The sequence below is a fragment of the Oxyura jamaicensis genome, chromosome 10, assembly GCF_011077185.1.
Source record: "Oxyura jamaicensis isolate SHBP4307 breed ruddy duck chromosome 10, BPBGC_Ojam_1.0, whole genome shotgun sequence".
Taxonomy (NCBI): Eukaryota; Metazoa; Chordata; class Aves; order Anseriformes; family Anatidae; genus Oxyura; species Oxyura jamaicensis.
Window position 1 is genome coordinate 18,093,184 of NC_048902.1, and position 20,172 is coordinate 18,113,355.

General features: G+C 40.4%; 1 protein-coding gene and 1 long non-coding RNA gene across 9 annotated transcripts in view; both read left to right on the plus strand.

Moving 5' to 3' along the window:
• Positions 1-20,172, plus strand: part of MEF2A (myocyte enhancer factor 2A) — a 90,893-nt gene that overhangs the window by 44,532 nt on the left and 26,189 nt on the right. For 4 of the 8 annotated variants that reach the window (XM_035335704.1, XM_035335706.1, XM_035335703.1 and 1 more), the window contains exons 4-5: positions 17,376-17,507; positions 17,573-17,710. In XM_035335704.1, coding sequence (XP_035191595.1) covers positions 17,376-17,507; positions 17,573-17,710 — 270 coding nt within the window. The remainder of the gene's footprint in view (positions 1-17,375; positions 17,508-17,572; positions 17,711-20,172) is intronic. The other 4 variants (XM_035335711.1, XM_035335708.1, XM_035335710.1 and 1 more) reach the window with 2 other exon arrangements.
• On the plus strand, positions 1,564-4,890 carry LOC118172052. Its single transcript, XR_004753537.1, has 2 exons — positions 1,564-3,338; positions 3,775-4,890. It is a non-coding gene; the product is annotated as an uncharacterized LOC118172052 (long non-coding RNA).

Consider the following 20,172-nt stretch of genomic DNA (forward strand, 5'->3'; position numbering starts at 1 on the left):
AACAACAAATTAATTGCATGGAGAATAAGGTCTAGAGAGTGGACCTCAACCTAAACTACAATTACAGTTAATTTTGTTGTCCAGTTGCTTTGTATGTGAGTTAAAACATAGTTAGAACATAGTAAAATGACCAGTTTCTGCAGTAATAGAATAGCATGAATATTTTTACTCAAAGGTCTTAGCTTCTGTTCTTACTGTGTTTGTGCTTCAAGTATAATTTCAGATTGTATGGATGTATTTCATGTAATTCCAGTATGTAATTAGGTACAGTAGAAATCAGGGGTTCTCTTAGCAGTTGGAGTCTTTCTGTACTGTAGCTGGGTTTCAGAGGAGTTGTGTCTCCTGTAGTCTTGTAAATGGACCAGAACAGGTGGCTGACTTGCAGTTAAATTCTGAAGCTGTCTCCAAACAAACACCTTACTCGTTAGGAGTGAGTTAGGGATAGTGATTAGCCTTCTGTGGCAGTCTTCTTTTGTGATCTGAAAGAAAACTTCCCCAACTTCTGTCTTCAGCTTTGGGTACTACAGAGAGAGATAATACTAGCTTTGAAGAGTTGAAGGAGTATTATTTAGTCACTGGATTAGTATAAATAAGGTTAACAACTGTAGAGGAGGGGAAAACCTAATTCTTGTAAGGTAAGCTTTTGCCCGTGACAGACAGATTAGAGATAGGGATGCAAGCAGGCCGACTTTCATTCTCCAGGCCTTACTTGCTACGTTATGATTTGCGGATAGTGCTGCTTCTCGTCTTGAGGAATGGGAACCTCTTCCAAAATGGTTTCTATGCCAGGCCACCTGTATTTTATTTGTTTATTCAAACTGATGTCAAGTATTTGACTCCTGGCAGCTACATAAGAAAGGTCAGACAGTATTAAAGTGCATATATTTTTTTTCTATTCTGGGGGAATATGCAGGGACTTACCTGCATATTGCATAGAATGTTGCTTCTGTAGGTTTATTGTATTATACTAGTAAGGGATTTGAGATTTCTACTATGCTTGAAAATCAGGAGAATGAATTAGAAGTGCTTTTGTGTACTCTTTAGTCTGTTCCTAAGAACAGACTTTATTTATTAGTTCTAAGAAAGGGAAAAAAAAAAAAGTCATTTAGCCCCAGAGGGAAGTGTATACTTCCATGGGATATTTTTTTTTTTTTTTTAATGTTCTCTAAGGTCATGGCTATGTTCTGGATGGCAAAGTTAAGTAAATCGGTAGGATGAAATATTTATAAGCTCGATATATCTAAGGTAGCTTGATTGTTTCTATGTTGTATTCCAGGAATAAAAATTTTGTTGTACAGTAGTTGAGAGAGGCTCTGCAGTTTCATTTTTGCAGCTGATTGTATTTTAGATTTGCTCTGTTCGGTTGGTAACTTTGTTCTATTGACTGTTGTTCCTAAGGCGATTAGGAGATTTTAGTCGTGGGAAGAATGGTTTGCTTCCCACTATAAGTAAATCATGTCTTTTCCTTAATTTAGAAAAATGTTCTTTTTTGGAAGGCCATAAAAATAGTGATTTTTAGAGAAAAAAATTAGTTTTCCTGTTTTTAGAGAAAAAATAGTTTTCCTGTTTTTTTCAGTTTTAATATTATTTTCCAGATTGTTGGCTCATTCTACTACTTATATTTGCCATATATGATCTTTATTTCCAGTGTGTATTTTTTCTGTTGTTACTTAGTGGTAATTTTGCAGCTATCAGGTCTCTGGATTAACAATATTTTACAGCCAGAATGTATCTTACTGGGTCTCACCATTGCAGGAGTGTAGGAGATAGCTGTATCTAGGATTTTGGCACAATTTGGACAAAGCTCACCCAAATTCCAGATGTGACCTTTTGAAAAAAATTGAAGAGATACAAGAGAGATCACAGTCAAAGTCTTTGTTTCTTAAAATTGCACCCAAAACAGGCACTTTGGTAAATATAAATCACAGCCTTTTCCATATTTTTTATTTAAGCACAAGAAAAGCTAAGAACGTCATGATAAAGTGATGCTATTCTTTAATTATTATTTATTTTTTTATCCTGTCATATAAAAAAGATGAAATAAGAACTTCCCATCCCATGCCAATTTGTTTGTACTTAATCTTTCTCCTTGTATCACTGAAATTTATCTTAAATTTTCTAGGAACAGATTTCATTCTTATGATGGGGTCATGAACAGTTTCGACTCACAAATTATGTGGAAAATTACCTACTTTTTTGCTTTACAACAGAGCTGAATTGGCTCAGCAGAGAATATGACCTGCTTTGGAGCATATGCAGTGATAGGTACAGCACGTAGGTATGCAGGGGTGTGAGAGGAGGGATGAGAAAGGGGAGAATAAGACTTCTGTACTTAAGCAGCAGCAAATTGTCAAAAGCTCGGTGCTTCATGCAATTTCACCATTAATGAATGGTTGTGGCCTGATGCAGGTCAAGTTACAACACCAGCGTTTTAGAAACGTTCTGAAAGAACAACATGAAATGGCTTCTGAAATGTGCCTATTTGGAAATACAACTTAACCAACACATACTACAAAGGAACTAAATACCTTTAAGTATATCCTAAACCAATTTAGCATAATTAATTTCATTTTAAGGAGTTATAGCTGAAGGATGTATCTAGTTAACATTTAGTAATTCATTTGCATCCTTGAACGTGACAGGTAGTGTTTATTGTATTGTAGGCTCATTGCGAAACTCGTCGTGACCCATGTGTTCCTGATGTGCTTGACAGGGGTTTTGTTACTGTGGTAGAGGAGAAAGCTGATTCCAGGCAGGTCAGAAGCTGTATAAGGGAAGAAACAGATCTGCTGATCCTTGTTTTCAGCAATGTGTAGATGGCGGTATTATAAATGATAAAATGCAAATGATGAGACATCTTCCCCTTAGAGTTGCCTACTGCTCAATTTTGGCATAGGAATTGCTTTTGTATGCCCAGAGCTTGGTATCTCGTCTTGCTGCTGGAACGCTTGTGTGAAAACATAGTAGGAGGGAGAGCACTGATGTCTTAAATGAATACTAGGTTTTTTATACGTTCCCTGCACCCGTACATTTTTAATTGTACATTTTATTGCAGATGTGAATGCTCTGTTTTTATCCTATATTCTTCTCTGTGTTCTTTTGTAAGAAATATGTTTTTTTTCAGCCATCTTGGCAGAATCAAAGATGTGTGAATAGCTGGAATTCGATGTTATGCACTTGCATTTTATTTTACGCTTAGCTTTCTATCTATCAAAGATAGTCCTATTCCCTGCCATTTGGTAGTTCGAAAATTAAGGGAAATTGTCTAGTAACAGATAGGCAGTAATCAGCTTGAAAGGATAATTTGTATGGCACTTCTGTGCTGGGACTCAACTACAGTATTCTTGAACTTTTTTTTTTTCAATTTGAAACTGTTTTCAGCATTGGAAGAAAAGAGTAGGAAAAGGAATAGGGATTGTTTGAAATATTCTTCATCTTGACAACATACATGGCTCTATGGAAAAAAAATATCCTTGCTAATCACAGTTAAGCACAATTGACCTTATGTGATTTAGATAATATTCTAAATCCCTCTGAAATACGGGAGATGAGCACAGCTGATGTTGGTGAGGTAGGTGACACTTCAGGAAGCTGCTCTTTATGGCTACTGGCCTCCTGACCTTTTACTGAAAGGCTTTTATTCTCCAGATGCCTGTACTGTTCACTATTGCTTCTTCTCCAGGTCATGGTTTTAGAACTGTTACTGTTGTCACACGCACTATAGGAGTTCGTTAACCATGGGTTGCTACGGTTTTTTGGTTGCAGTTGAATTAGTTCACAGGCTTGATATGAAACAAAAGGTTTGGGAATAGCACCTAGACATACATGGATGCACACGTGGAGATGCAGAATTAGATGAGAAGGATCTTCAATTAATTAATCCGATTTTCTTCGTTAGTAGTTTTCACACTTTGCTTTATATCTGATCCATCCAATCCAGATATGCATTTGGCACATGATCTGGGCTTCTGTATTTTGCTATTAAAAAAAAAAAAACAAACGTGAGTACTTTGAATGTTTTAACTGTGTATTGCTGTTGCTTGGTCCATTTGCTTTGGTCTCCAGACAGCTTCAGCTGTACTGTGGAAACAATTGGTATACATTTAAAAGAATGAAGGGGTTTAAAAATGGTTCCAGTTGAGTAAGGAAATGACTTGTTAATCTGTTCATGGTGCTGAAAAGATGTAGGCATTATTGGACTTGATTTGTGCAATGATTATGTAAATGTAATTATACTGCATATATAACATTTCAAATACTTGGAGGCAGCATGCAAATGCCTTTGAGACATCTTAAGTAGGTGATTCAGAAGGATTTATGTATGGTTAAGGACTAAATAACTTTTAGCTTACCTTAAAAAGAGAGAAAATGCGTAAAAACTGAACTGCTTTGGAATATGAGTCACCAAGAAATGTGGATGTATAAATACATGTGTGTACGTACACATACTGAGTCTGTTTCTTACTAGTGGAAGTGTCTACTGTAAACCTGACTTGTAAACAAGGTGTGGCTTGGGGTTTTATTTCCCACTCAGGGTTCAGGAAGAAATGGCATCTTTGAAAAATTTAACATGCTGCCAAGGTAGCAAATCCTTACTTTGAACATGCGTACAGGTGTATTTCGTGCTGTGCAGAGCAGTTACCTCTCACAGTCGGGTGTCGTTTGCTTGCTCTCCTCCTTGTCCCCGTATTTGGGAGATCAAGTTCAAGACTTAAACCCCAAAGTCTTTTTCTATTTTATCTGATTATTGGTTTCATCAATTTTTCTATATCTTGCATCTGGTGGAGTTGTTCTGTTTTATATGTAGAATGTTTTTTAATTCTTACTTGGCCGTGCTGAAATGTATTTGGGCATACCAGTAAATAACATCGGTGTTATTAAAAAAAAAAATGTTAGTGACTTTAAGAAAGTCAACAGTGTTAGGAAAAAAAAATCGATCTTAGTTAATGTTGTTTTGTGTTCTTTCATTTCTGATATATAAAGAATCGCCAAAAATAAGATAGGCTTAATTTTTTTTACAAAAGTTCTGGCTTGCCTCTAAGTAATCTAAAGTTATGCTTTCCTTGTGTCTAAACCAATGATTAAATTTAGTTCTATAGGGTTAAAAGAACTACATTTCATTTATCTCTTAACAAAAAGCCAGTGTGTTTTAGCACAAATAATACAAAATTATTGTGCACTGCTACTAACTTTTTTCAATGTCAGTTGTTGACTTCAAAACAGTAGCATTAGCTATTGTTTGTATTCTTACCGATTTAATTTTGTTGGTATTTACAATGTACCGTAATTTAAGACATTCTTAAAAATAGAACTTTTAGATCTTACAATCCTTTACAAATTTTAAGTAGAGGTCTTTTTAGGTCTTCACAAATAAATTCAGAATGTTCAGAGAAATTCCAGTTGTGAAAGTGACTTTTGTTTTTTTTTTCCAGGCTGCTTTTGCAGTGTTTGAAGAATGTTTTTACTTTTGAAATACATAGGGTGGGAGCACACAGTCCAGTTCCCCCACAGTGCTCTCGAAATACGCATCCAAGATCAGGTTCTGGGTTTGGTTGTTCTGGTGACATTGTGTTAAGTAGGATTGAAAATCACCTGCAAGAGAATCAGCAGCTTCTCACTACTCATTACTGCTGGAGTTCATGCAGGCAATCACACTCAGACATAATTATCTGCCTTGTATTAACAAGTTCTTCAGGCTGTGCTGTCTTTTGCATTCAGCAGCTCTTGTGCTGCTGCAGTGTTCCTGAAGTTCTGTATCACCAGTTAGAACAGCAGATTTTTACTTTGTGATTTTCAAAGCGGGGACCGTGGCATCCATTACTTGAGAGAGTGTCTTTGGGCAAGCTGTGCATGCAAAGAGCAGGTCTCAGAACAACGCACCACCTGGAACTACAGTAAGGTAAATGACTATTTCTTCTGTAGATACTCTTGATTTGATTGTAGGGTTAATGCAGCCCGGCTTTTGACTTTCAAGTTCAAGGGGTATGACAGTTTGATCATGTGTTCAGCTGTCAGCCCTGTCAATCTGCCTGACTAACCACCTTGCAGAAGGGACAGCAGAAGTGCCAACATCTTGATCATGGGTGTACATCAAACTGTTTTAGCACAAACCCAGAAAGAGGAGAGAGAGGAGGGAGAGTGTCATTTATAGGATGCTGTACTGCTAGTTTCCTTTTGGAGCTCAGCATGTTGACATGCTGTGTTTCTGTTGAAGAAGCTTCTAACACATTGTTTTTGAACAGTTATAATGTTTGGGCCTTTAACTGATGGTGCTTCTGCAGAAGAGAGCTGGGGGAGTCTCTAGCCCTCCAAGACAAATTGGTCTGGGTGTTCATTCTTTCCTATAACCTCCTGCTCACGTGTACCGAGGTGTGGCTGTAAAGAGAGAGTCCTCGTCATATAATGGTGGTTGTGGTTTGCCCATAGTGTTTTTCTGAAAGTAGCGTCGCCCACCTAGGCTGTAAGATTCTGGACGCTCATCTGAACAGAGGACTTGATGCTGATCCTTTCACCTCGTGCGTTTTGCTTAGTAATGTTTTTATTAGTTGAACAGAGGAAGTATTTGTGGTGGTAGTTGTTGTGGTACAGACCTACCAATCTAACAGACTTTCTGGGTATTGTTTCGTTCTTGTTCTTCAGAGTACTTACAAGGCAGTATGCATAAAGTCTGTAATGGCATTTCTGTGACTTACTGGTGAGAGTTATGACATCTTGATAATGTCACATCACTGATGCAGTATTTCATGTGGAAGCTTGCATTTATGTAACTTGTAGTAGAGACTATGGAATACCAGTTAAGTTATTTAAATCATGATAGTGTGAATATTAACATTTAAATGATGCTTTTCTGGAATTACATCGATCAGTTACTTTCAACAGAAAGTATTTAATGTCATTTTAATAAAGACTCAAGCTCATTGGGAAAATTATGAAGATATTTCAGATCAAAGTTCCTAAATGTTGTCCCATTAAAAGTTCTTCTGGCTGTACAAACTGATTGTATTTAAAGCCCTGCTCTTTTTTTGCGTTAATTTACAATGTGGTGCTTGCTAAGTATGGTGATTTAAAAAATAATAATTAAATGATCAAGTATGCCAGAGCCAAACCAGTCTTTGCCCAATACTGACATTAATTACACAAGGCAGAGTGAAGCTTACTCAGAGTTCGCTGTCCCTGATTCCTATTCAGCCTTTTTTCTTTACCTCAATAGATCCCAGTTCTGCATCCGTACTCTCCCCCTTCCCAGGTTTGGTGGGCACAGTCTTCAAAAGAGTTGCTTTGGCTTTTGAATAATTCACTCTTAGTGAATGCAAGGAAAGGCACGTTAAATATATTCCTTTGACACATAACTGAGAAGTTCCGTATTCAGCATGAGTTATGAACTACTTCAGCTTTATGTGCCTTAAAAGCCTAGATTCCAATTAGTTTAGCTTAGGAAGAAAAGAAATACATCTGTTTGGCACCTTTATTTGTAGAGAGGTTCGTTGCTTCCTGTTGTAAATATTTATCTCAGTTGGTATTTTCAGGTACCTGTTTCCTGTTGTTTTATTCACCTTTATTGTTTTGCTGGCTTTTCGTAAACCTTTTGCAGCAGTATTATGAGCTGGGGTAATGCTGCTAGATCATGCTCATGCACCTTGCCCCAGTACCCCTAGTAAAGGTAAATGAAACTGCTGCTGACAGACATTAACACAGCCAGTTGCCATAATCGTACATGTGAATGGCATTTGAATTATTTTATACTTTGACTCTACCAAGCATCTTTAATAAAAACATGAAGAGCATCTATTCCTAATATTGTTCTCATAATAGTAAGTTATTTTGAGCACCAAGACCTTAAAATAGCTTCTGTTTTCCTTTCTACTTTTCGAGCTGTAAGGAGAAATTCAGGACGTGAACTGCTTGAAGCAGCAATTTGACATGACTGCGTAGGTCAGTTGGCTGTAAGAAACCCATGGTTTGGATATCGTGGGGTTGTACCAGAGCTGGAAGATTTTTCTTAGCAAACCACTAAGCAAGTTTTGCAAGCAGAGTAGTAGATAATATTTTTCCTGAAGAATTTCTGAAAGACTCTGACGTGAATTATGCAGCAGGGTTTGTTGCATTTGGACACTTTCCATGTTCCATAGGACTTATCTGCAATATGGTGTTACTGAGAGGAGGCATTCAGTCGGGAACTGCCGTGCTGGTGGGCTGCTTTAACCCCTGTAGGTATGCGGACAGGTATACATGGGAGGATGTGTATGTACATGCTGTCACTTGAGCGAGGATTGAAAAAAGCCCTTACAGACTATAAAATACAGGTAGACATTCTCTGGTCTTTCTTACAGATAGAACTGGATTTTGTTTGGTTTCACTCTGTTGCAGACTGCATTACTTGAAAGTTCTTTGGAATGCCTTTAATTTGGTAAGTTAAGGAAGGGTTTCTGCTTCCTGAAGGCTAGCATAGATCCTACTTTGTGTCTTTTGGTTTTACTAAAGAGATTAAGTTTGATTTAGGCTGTCGATTTAGTGGAAAATTCGAGTTGAAGGTACCTTCTGTAAAACAGGTAAAATGAAAACTTGCTCAGTGGTATATGATTTAATAATCTGCTGTGGTGTTTAGAAAGTGAAACAAAGATGAATGCATCAAGTATCAGACTGAGACCCTAGCTTAGCTTTCCCAGAGGAAGCCGTGTTATCAATACTAATGGATTACTGATCATTTTAAGCCTCAAGCACTTCATTTAGAAATGAGCAATCCAGATGCTTCTGTAGGTGAGGAACTGCATTATAAAGTCCACAGTTCACTGAAAGTTTCTCAAAAATCATAAACAGGATTTCAGAGCTTCCCTTCCTCACTGCGCCAGTGCATTGTATAATATTCTGGTGGTGAGAGAGAGGAGTGGATTTTACAGCCTGTAAAATTGTTATTCAGTAATTGCTGGTGGTTTATCTATTTTAAAATAATATTTCACAGCAAAGATGGTTCAGACCAGAATTTAAGCTTCATACCATATCAAGTCTAAAAACCTTTTGTATGTGTTATTTTATATAAATGAGAGTTTGAATCCTGAGTGCCATCTTTATCGTATCTCGGAGGAATTTGACAGCTAGCTTTCATGTTTGGCAAGCTAAGGATACATGTTAAAATTTGCCAGATACTGGAAGTGCTCCAACATTTGAAACAAGACCCTGTCTTTTCTTAGAGTGGAATATAACAGGGACACTGATAAAATTTCAAGTCATGAACATTTTGCGTCTGTAAATGATGATTACCTTTGCCTAAAACTGAACATAGAGCATTGTCTAAAGAGCTCTCCCTCATGTTTTACAGCCTGTTGCTCTGCAGGCTGCTAATTTCTTGGTTTTTAAAACCCTGCATTAAGTAATTAATCCTTAAAATATTTTTCCTACCATAACATTTGGCCAAGGAATTAAAATCATTGTAACAAACTTGAACATGATGTGCTATACTCAGAATTGTTGATGTCTAGATATGTTTTGCATAATATCAATTATTTACTTTTGTTATTTTTTAAACTCTTATAATGCTGCTACTAATTGAGCACAAGTACGGAAAATAGTATTTAGGCTGACTAAAAGTAGAGCGCATACATTTTTCAGCTTTTACTTAGTATACATTATTGTAGTTGGGGAGCTTGCCAGAAAGATTGGTGAGGCCTTGTTTGTTAAAAAGTGGAGCTCTCCAAGTTGTTCAGCTTGTGGAAATGTCGGTCATAATCTAATTTGACTTCATATGCATCGCACTGAAGTTCAGAAGGCTGGGCACTACTGCTTTTTTTTTTTTTTTTTAAACTGTGCTGCTCTGGTATGTATGTATTTGGGGCTATAACCAGAATGTGGAATTGTAATGGATGGCAGAACAAAATGCCATTGAAAAGTGACTGCAGTACTGGAAAGAACTTCAGTAGACCTGAATTTGAGTAGCCTCCTAACACAAAGGAAAGGAAAACAGCTTTGTGATGAAATTTGCAGATGCTTACATAGTTGAAGTTGAGAATATTAATAGATGCAGAGGAAAATTCACAGCGTCTGTAAACAATACACAAAATAATCCAATACATGTAATTTCTTTTGTTAACAAGAGATTCTAACCCGTGGAGATCTGAAGAAAAATGGGTTGAGGCAGGATTGCATGGGGCAGCCTTTCTCTCTGGCAAGCCAAGTGGCCTGGGGGAGCCGGCCCCAGAAAAGGGGCCCTCAGCCCCCCCAACCCTCCTCCTTCCTCCACGTGAGAGCATCTTCCAGGCTGCTCCCAGCACAGCTGCCTTTGGGCCACTCATGTTGGGCTTGCTGAGGTCACAGTGGCCACCGCTGCCTTGCCTTTGCCCTGGGCTCTATAAAACAGGGCCCCTGCCCTGCCGCTTGCTCAGCTGCTTGGTCCTCTGAGAGCCAGCGGCAGGAAGAAGGCCAGAGAAGGAGCAAGGCGAGCGGCACCCTCCATGGTGTGAGGACAGCGAAGCGGTCCGAGGACGCACCGAGAAGGAAGACAGCTAACGAGAGGAAGATGCATCGTGGGCAGAGGGACAGCACCTCTGGCACAAAAGACACCAGTGCCCGGGGGACGTCTGGTGCCCGGCCCACAGGCACGTATCAGAGATGTCACTGGCACCGCAGCGATGTGGGGAACAGGCCGGCCCCTCTGACATCCAGCAGCAGGGGGCCTGGGCCTAAGCAGTGGTGCAGTGGTGGTGTGGAGCGAAGGCGGGAGCGTGAGGCGGCGAGCCGTGGGGAGCAGAGGCGTGCCTGTGGGCCAGAACGCAGCGTGGGACCCAGCCGCGGCCGTAAAACAGACGGCATTGACTCCGTGCCTGGAAGTGAACTGGACAGCGGCACGGGGCCTAAAGGTGGAACTGGGCGCCCCCCTGGTTCGGCACCCTGGCCTGAAAACGTTCCTGATGGCAGGCATCTGGTGTGGGCAGTCCCAGGTGGGGACTGGCTTGTCCTCCTGCCTAACAGCGTGGAGCCCATGGAGGTGGGTCTACAAGAAGAGGCGGAGGAACCCATGGAAGTGGATCCACCTCAGCCACATCAGACCTGGGACTACCCCGGCAGGTCTTTGCTCTGTGCCATCAGAGAGCACCAACAGTTCCGCAGCAGGGCCTGGCGAGCTCCCTTCCCGTCATCGCTCAGGCTCCATGCCAAGCATTAGCTTGGAGCCACCAAACACCCGGCAATAAAGACTCTTGCCGATTCTCGGGCTTGTGTGAGTGCTTCTTTCCCACCCGCCAGCCCCTGTGCGAGAGGTGGCAGCCCTTCTGCACAGAGTCTTGAGGAAGAGCACGAGAGAGGACCCAGCTTCCTTTGGGCTGCTGCGTTGGGGTGACAGGAGGAGTCCCCAGGGGCCACCATGAGCCTTTAACATTTGTTAAAATAGACCGAGGGGTGAAAATAGTAGCGTGTAAGCGATGATAGGTGGCTAATTCCTTATAGTAAGAGTGAGTTTCTATATCTGAGTACTTGGTAATGACAGCCATGGAGAGGGCTGAGGTATTCAGCAACTTCTTCGCCTCTGTCTGCACTAGTGGATGGGCTCCCCAAGTCTTTCATTTTCCTGAACCCATAGATGGAAGCTGGGGGGATCAAAGTCCCACCCGCTGATCTTGAAGGTCTTTTCCAACCTTAATTTTTCTAGGATTCTATAATTTTTTAAAAATATATAAATTAAGGCCTACGGAGACTGTGTTGATGAACTTCACATGCTAAACACTGTTATGGAGTTGAATTAAGCATTTTTCTCTGGCTGCTCACTTTGGTGCACTTAAGGTTCCCTCCTGCTTTTATTTTAGAGAGTGGCAAAATTTCTATATCCAGTATTTCTGGGTCAAGCCTTGAATCTGCAGAGCCATGCTGTTACCTGGGAGAAAAACGAAACAATGCTACTTCTGAAGCCAAGTGACCTGCAAGAAGTTTAAAAACTATAAATAGTTTCCAGTGACTAAAAATACTCCTCATAGTAGGGGAGAAACAGTGATATGTAAAGGGTGATACACAGCAGTATTGTTCAGGGTGAGAGGAGTGAAATAGTTCGTGTTATCAAAGAAGGAGTTCAGCCTGGTTTTAGGCTCAACTCCTTGGCAGTAGCATGTAATATGAAGCAAATAACGCAGTTGTCATGCTGTCAGCTTGCCGTTTTGCTTTATGAAAGTCTGTAATGATGCATGTTGTTCTCGCCAGCACAGCTCTCTCTGCTGCGGGAAGGTGAACTGCATGAAAGGAATATGCCCTTTTTTCCCTCTCTGATGTTTCACGTAATAAGAATGAAAACTGGGTGGGAGTCTGCTGTGACCACGTTTTTTTTTTTTCTTTTTTTTTTCTTCCCTTTTCCTTTGTGTATGAATATCTCAGGAAAAAAAAAGGTGGGGCTTTTTAGTAGGTTGTTGTTACCGGTGATGGGTTTGGACAGTGGTTTGCAGCTGCCAGAGAGGACAGGCTAACCCCTCTGCCTGCTTTGCAGCTCTGGTGCTCAGCCCGTTTATTCCTGCTATGACAACTGAAAACAAACCTACCACAAATAAGTTAGAGAATGGCCAAGGAGAACTCTCCGTTGTTTTAGCGAAGAAGATGGCTCACTGCAGGCTCAAACAGATGTCAGAGCTGGCTTAAGACTTGTATCTAGGATCATGGCCTTCCTGTGGCAGTAAGTTGTTCTGTCACCTTGTCAAACTGCACCCACAGACATTTCAGCAGTTCCCTTAAAGCACGGGAAGTGCCTGTAAAGCACAGATTTCTATAATGTTCTGCAGAGATGGAGTGAGGGACTGATCCTGAAGGCTACAGTACAGCTGAATAGCTCAGTTACCCTCAGTTCTCTATTTTACGATTTTTTGGTGTTCTTGAACATTGGTAGGAAAAGCTTTATCGCCGTGTGGGCTGACCTTACTGGTTTCTGCATGTTATTGGTGTGAAGTTGCAGCTTCAGTCTTTTACCTCTGCATCTCCTGGTTCTTCCCATCACAGATAACAGTGGTGCTCAGTCCTGTCCTCCCTGCACAGAAGCTGAGTGCTGGCAATTGCAGCATGAATAAGGAGCCTTTGGACTTTGATGCAAGTGACAGCAGTGCCTTCTCCCTCCCAGCTATTGCACAGCAGCTCTCTCTGGAGCATCAGGGAGCTGTGTAATTGGTTATCCTTTTTGATAACCATGCTGTCGATGCTTACTGAAGCAGCAGTGATATTTAGAAGTGTACTAGTAGAGCCTCTTCCATTACTTCATGCCTGAGGAATACTTACACTTAGAGAATTACATTTTTTTTTAATCAAGTGTTTACTCCAACTTTGTGCTGCTTCACATCTTTTCCATGCTTCTACTGAAACGGCATAAACAGAACTAGCCATTATTTCTATTTGAAAGGTTTGCCTTTTCCAAAGGAAATCATTTTTTCATTTCAATCTTAGTAAAAACTTGGAAATGTTTTTTCCTCATGGTTTGGGATGTAACACTAGCAAAAATGCTGTTTGGCCAGCTCCAATAGTAAGTGCAAAAATGGAGCAGTTGACTTGATGCACTGATAGCAAGAAACATTTCCTTTCTGTAATAGTAGTAGACTACCAGAAACCCAACAGCGAAAACTTTTTTGAATGAACTTTTTTATTTTGCACTTCGTAACGCTTGTTGAGTTTCAGGTCCTCCTACATTTGTCCTGTAAGGCAGAAAAAGACTTCCTGAGGTGACAGTTAACATAACCAACTTCTCTGCAGTTTTGCCAGCGGAGCTGCTGAGGAGCCCAGATCACTGCTATCAGAAGCCTTGGCCCTTTTACCACACTTTGGGTGAGAGCACAAAACGTGCCACTTGTGCTTCTTGACCATCAGCAACTCTTCCTTTCAGAGCTGAACATAAAAACCATTACCTTCATGGAGAAGGAGGACGGTTAGGTGTTGCCATTTGGCTTTCTGGTAGCAGTAATCTGTACCTGTCAGTTCGGTTTCTGCTTTCCAGCTCTGCTGATGACCTGCTGATACTGAGCCGGTGTAAGCTTCTGTGGCAGGAGATGGTCACCCTGCGGTGGCCGAGTCATCTTCGCACCCGCAGGGGTCACACCAGAAATAAGTGGCGTTTCTGTACGCTTTGCAGGGTGGTTTAAGTAGAAGATGTGTTGACTTGTAGAGAGAAGCTAATTATGTTTTGTTGTTGTTTTGCAGGAAGCCCTTCTGTTCCTTAGATGCTTCTTGCAGAGGCATGATTCTTCCTTTACACTAACAAAAAGCAGTGCAATTAAAATTTCTTTGTGGGGGTGGGGGAGGTTAGGAGAACAGTGGGGCTCTTGTACTGTGTGCTTGAATATAGTAGTTAAGCCTTTCTTTGCTAGTCCAACCTTTCTCATACAATGCCTGCTAAGCTCTGCCTTTAAAAAAAATCAATATAAACCTAGTAATTATTACATTTGCATATCTCTGTTTTACACAGTGGAACAAAAGCAGTTTAAAACTTGTAGGTTGTTCTGCAGTACCTCTGCCACAGCTGCCTGTTGCATTTATACAGTGACTTCATATATAACACAACTACGTTTTTTTTTTTTTTTTTTTTTTTTTTAGATTTCATACCTGCCTCATTTCCTCCTAAATGCTTGCTTTGTGTGTTTTCTGAGAAAAATCCAATGCTTTTCCCTCATCCGTTAGTTCATGCAGTCTGACATCAAAGCTGCAGAATCTCAGTCACCGAGGGCATAACGTAGTGTGTTGGCAAACATGTTGGAACAATTTCCAGTAATTTTGGACAAGTCTTAAAGGAAGTAGAAAGTAATGCAACTTAACTCCAAGGGCTGCGCATTCCTCTAACTGATCTGCAAAATAAGGCTTAACACCGGAGGGTAATTGCAGCGAGCGTTCAGTAGGAAGAAAACTTATGTTCTATTTTATTGTGGCTGATTTTACTCTAAAACAAGTTTGCCATGTCACAGCAGAGAAATAAAACTCTTTGTTACGGCAATATTACTCGGTCTCACTAGCTTGTATCGCCCCCCCCACGATTACTTTTATCCGCAGAGTTGGTAAAATTTCAATCCTCACGATGATGACATCCTGGAAATAGCTCAGGTAGGGCGGGTTATTTGCGTTCACTGGAGAAACACAAACCTGAGCTACCTCGCCGAGGGAGGGTGGAGGCGGCACTCGCGTGTGGAATTTGGCTCCCCTGGCCCCGCGGCCCCGCGCTCTCGGGGCAGAAGCTGTGGCTGGGCTGTGTCGCACAGGCTTCGCCTGGCCCTGCGAACAGATGACAGCATTCTCCTTGCTCATACAGCCACGGAGCCAAAATGCTTGGCTGTGGTGTTCCTGGGCCGTGATAAAGCAGGCAGTCTTTTTATGGTTAGGTCCTCAAAGCGACAGTTCATGTTTTAGCGATAAGGAGACAGAGCTTTGGCTATCAGACTCAGACTTATTATCTGTAACAGCAAACCCTGGCTTAAATCCTGCCACAATGACAGGAACCCCATCTGGAGTGAGGGTTTCCAGAATCGTAATCAGGAGACACTGAGGCATTTTCCTTCCTCATGAGTCAAAGCAAAGTTAACCCCATTGTTAACGAAAACAAAAATAACCGATTGCCAAGAGGAAGGATGCATTTTTACATTTAACTGAATGCGTTCCTTTGGATTAGAGCCGCAAGTAGGATTTTTATAGGGTCGGCAGCGTTGCACGTCAGTGTTCACTCGGTTGTTTTTTAGAAGGGGAAACTAACAAACCCCTCATGTTGCGATACTTAAAATCGCCGTAACGTTTTTATCCAGGGATGTGAAGCTGACTGAAGTCCCATGCTATGTCTGCTGTGTATTTCTTGCAAGATCTTTCCATATAATATCCAAACCACGCCTCAAGCTCTGCGCTGAGCACTGCGTGAGGACCTACTGGGATTCTATTTAGAGCTCTCTGGGCTGCGGGGGTTAAGCGCGATGCAGATTACCCCGTGTTAACATTTTCCCTCCTGATAGCGAAGTGTAGCAGACTGGCAGCCTGACTTGGTAGGAAGGGCTGGGAGGGAGACGGGGGCCCGACCTTGAGCGGCCGGCCCTTGTATGGCCACGGCCGGATCGGTGCCCAGGGGATTGGCTGCAGGGGCGCCCGCTGTGCCCTGGCAGGTGCTGGGGGAGCTCCACCTGCTCGCCCCACGTGCTACTGCGCTCGAGCGGTGGCGTTGTCGTGGGGCTCCGGAGGCTGTGTGGGATACGCTGAGCCAGCCAAGAAACTTGAGAAGGAGTTAGGGCTTAGGGTGACCTGTGATATTAAAGGATTTCAGAGAGCGTAACTGGATTTAGGGACTGCTTTAAAGCCAAAGTAGGACTGGGCAGGGTTTTGCGCAGATAGGAGCAGTGAGAAAGTTTTGTGTGCTTGTGCTAGAAATTAAAGATAGCACTTGAACAAAAAATGCTGATGGTTGCTCTCGTCGAAACCAAAACAGGTTTTTGTTTTTTTTTCTGAGATTCAGTATGTTATGGAAACATAGTTGCTACAGGAAAATGACTGGATTTTCTTTATGGTGCTGGGAATGGCAGCTTGCAGATTGCGATTCTTTGGGGTCTCCTAGTGCAAAGTTCATAGAATTTAGCTTATCAGCAAAAGGCCCCAAGACCTGCAGCTTCACATCCTTTCTCAGCAGCTTATTTGCAATGCCTAGATTGTAGACAAGTTCTGTTTCAAGGGGATGTTGATGCGAGTACTGCATCAGAAAACAGGAAGTACCCCACAAAGCAGTTGCATCAAGTCAGAGTGAAGTAGTCAGAAAAAGCTTATATTTAGCAAACTAAGTCATTTTGGAGCGGGATTATGTCATTTCTTTTTATACTTTTTTTTCAGTTCTTGTTACCATGCAGGATGACTGCAGTGCAGGAAAATCCTGCCTTTGTAAACCACCGAGACCGAGCGTTACATATATTAATGTCGTGCAGTAGCTAAATTCAAGTGAAAAAAATTAGCAATTGTATCTCTGAGGTTGAACTGTATGCTCTTTAAAACGTGAATATTACGATTGGGATGTGAAAATCAATTCATTAAAGATCCAGCAAACACTAAGATGGTTTTTAATTACCGGTGAGGACTTTAACTCCCTTCCTGTAGTCTTAAATGTTCCTTGTATGTCAGGCAACTGTACTCTGTCAGCCAGTGTCTAAAGCGGTTTTGCAAAGAACACTGGCGAGATGAAGTGGGTTTAGGTTAAAGCTACCCATGAGATGGCACCTTGGGAGAGTCTGTGCCTCTGAATGAGTCTTTTCTGTTGGTATACTCTGCCACTATTTTGCAAGACTAAGCTTGTCTGTTGAGTTTTGTCTGTGAAAATTTCATGTAGTTTCAGTGGCTCTAAATGATTCAGTAGTGTACAAAAGATCTTGGCAAGTTAGTATGATTTGTATGTGAATTTTCCAATTGTATTTCAGACCTTAAGAAAGAAAGGCCTTAATGGTTGTGAGAGCCCTGATGCTGACGATTACTTTGAGCACAGTCCACTATCGGAGGACAGATTCAGCAAACTAAATGAAGATAGTGATTTTATTTTCAAGCGAGGCCCTGTAAGTACTTTTATTTTATCTCTACTTTTTATTTGTTGATCCTTTTTATTAACTTCATTATTTAGGCTCTGAACAAGAAGGAACACAGAGGGTGCGACAGCCCGGACCCTGACACTTCATATGTGCTCACGCCACATACAGAAGAAAAATATAAAAAAATTAATGAAGAGTTTGATAATATGATGCGGAATCATAAAATCGCAGTGAGTACTTAAGTATGGTTTGTGCTTCTATTACATGCATGAGAATTTTCACAGATGTTGCTTACAGCTGTAAAGTGTATTGGTTTGAGAAGGGAACGTGTATTTTTGTGAGGGGAAAAAACGAGGTATTTATATTTGATCTTGTTAATTACATTTTATCTTAAGAAATAAAGAAGAAATTGTATTTCTAGCTTCTCATTTATGCTCACAGATTTTTTTCTTACCTTGTCAACTTGAGGTAACACTTCCAAATTTCAGGAACTTAGCTGTGTTGCCTGATTCTGCCTTAAAATATTTTATAAAGATAGGTTTTATTCTGGGGTGTGGATTAGTTTATTTACATCTTATAGTCCTTTTCCTGTCTGATCAAGACTTTACAATATGTTACAAGTAGACAAATAGACTTGTACAATATTATTAAATCAGTGGAGCTTATTCTTCTAGAAGAGTATTTAGTTGTTTAAAGATGATTAGTGCACAATGGGATCCTCAAAAAGATTGGTATTGTCTTGAAATTGCAACAGGGAACTTTCTTGCACACTGAAAGATCTTTTGAAAATTTTGCAAAGTGTCTAACCCATTTGTAAGCTTAACTCAATTACTTTGGAAGGATATAATCTCCTATTCCACAGCGTGATCAGGGCATCATTTTTCATTTTAGTGTTAACTAATTAAAAAATGAGCCTTGTCATTGTCTGAACCCCATGTGTTTACTGGACAGATTGTTCATGTTCTCCTGAGTTTCATACCTCCCCTTCAATTTTGGGGTCAAAGACAAAAGGAAGGCTTAGTGCAGGAGGACTTTCTGGTGAGACCTACTCGGGGATAACAGTAGTGTAAAAGTTGAACGTTCTTCGTGGAGGTGTACACGATGAATATTACAGGTGAATTATTTTCTAAGAAAACTATATGGGGTTCTGCCACTGCCTTTGAATTTTTTTAACGTTGCAAATCTTGTAGCAGTTAAAATAAATGGACTGGCTATGTTAATTGGCACAGACCCTGGGGTAATTGAATAGCATGTCCCTAAATGACTTGCTGATAGTGAAAATGATTTCATTGTTCACAGGAATAAGACCATCTCTGTGAAATTAACAGCAAACTGGCAGTCATGACACCTAGGATCAGTTCTTTTAGCAAGTTCTTTATGCTTGAATGCAGTCAGTATCTCTTATTTGCACTTTACTTTGAAGGTTTTGATACCCAACACTTTTGTGTTGAGACATCTTTAGGCCTCATCTCTCAGTGTGATACAGATAAATTGCTCTCCCTTGATTTTTGGTGGTCCTTGTGAGGAGCCTAAATTCTCCGTGTGGATATCAGTATAAATAAAAAGGGGAATGTTTTTTTTTAGTTCTGTATCTATAGTTTAGATTGTACCTGTTATGGTTCTGGTTCTAATACTTATGGGTCTCCTGTAAGGAGTTTTTTTTTGTAGTTTCTTTTATTCTAGTGCAGTATTACTGTCAAAGGATAGGAATGAGGCAAAACATGAAGGATTCAGTCATCCTAAATGCGTACCATAGATGGGCAGATGCAGCCCTTGCTGTAAGGTGTGGGGGGAAGCTGTCATTTATAGCTTCTATATTGAGAAACCTATAGAAAAATGTTCCAACTGTTAACTTCTATGCATTGTTTTAAGCATACTTGAGCTATTTGAGTTTAGTTTGAGTTACCTAACAGCATGCTGTGTAAAAACATCCATTTTGTAGATATTAAACAGTTTCTTGAAGTAGTTTCCCATGAAGACGTGTATCAGCACAGCTTGTTATTAGTTGGATACTGTAAATGATTTGCCACCGTTACGTTGCTGTGCTTTACTTTTTGTTTCTGTCTGTGCCAAAAATTGATAATTCTGAAGAATGCTTCAGTATGGACACTGCCATTAGTTCTCACTAGTAAGAGATTTTGTTTCTTGTGTCAAATAAGTTGTGCTTTTTTCATTAGCGTAGCTTCTGTTGTATTTCAGATGTTTTCAAAATGGTCATTCAGAAGTATCACTCTAAGTAAATTTTAAGCTGCACATGACGAAGTGTATGTTGATAAATATATTTGCTGGGTCATGAATGTTTGTCATCTACATGACCTCTAAATCTGAACTATTATCTCTGTCAACAAATTCTACTGATCTTTTTAATTTATCCTTAACATGTACCTGTCATGGTTTTGTTTCAAGTTATTCTGAGAGTTGTGAAAGAAAATAGTCGGTTTTGTTTCAGAAACACATCGCTGTCAAAGGATAGGAATGAGACAAAGGCCAAAGAAGTTAGTCATAACCAAATGAGTGCCATAGATGGGCAGGCATTTAAGCTTTTGATTCAAATACTTGTTGAATAACAAACATATATACTTGAGAAAAATAGTTGCCTTTTGAATAATGCTGTAAAAATTAGAATAAAAAGTTTTGCAAAAAAGATGATGATATTAAAGCAGGGATTTGTGGAACAGCTCAGAGTAACACC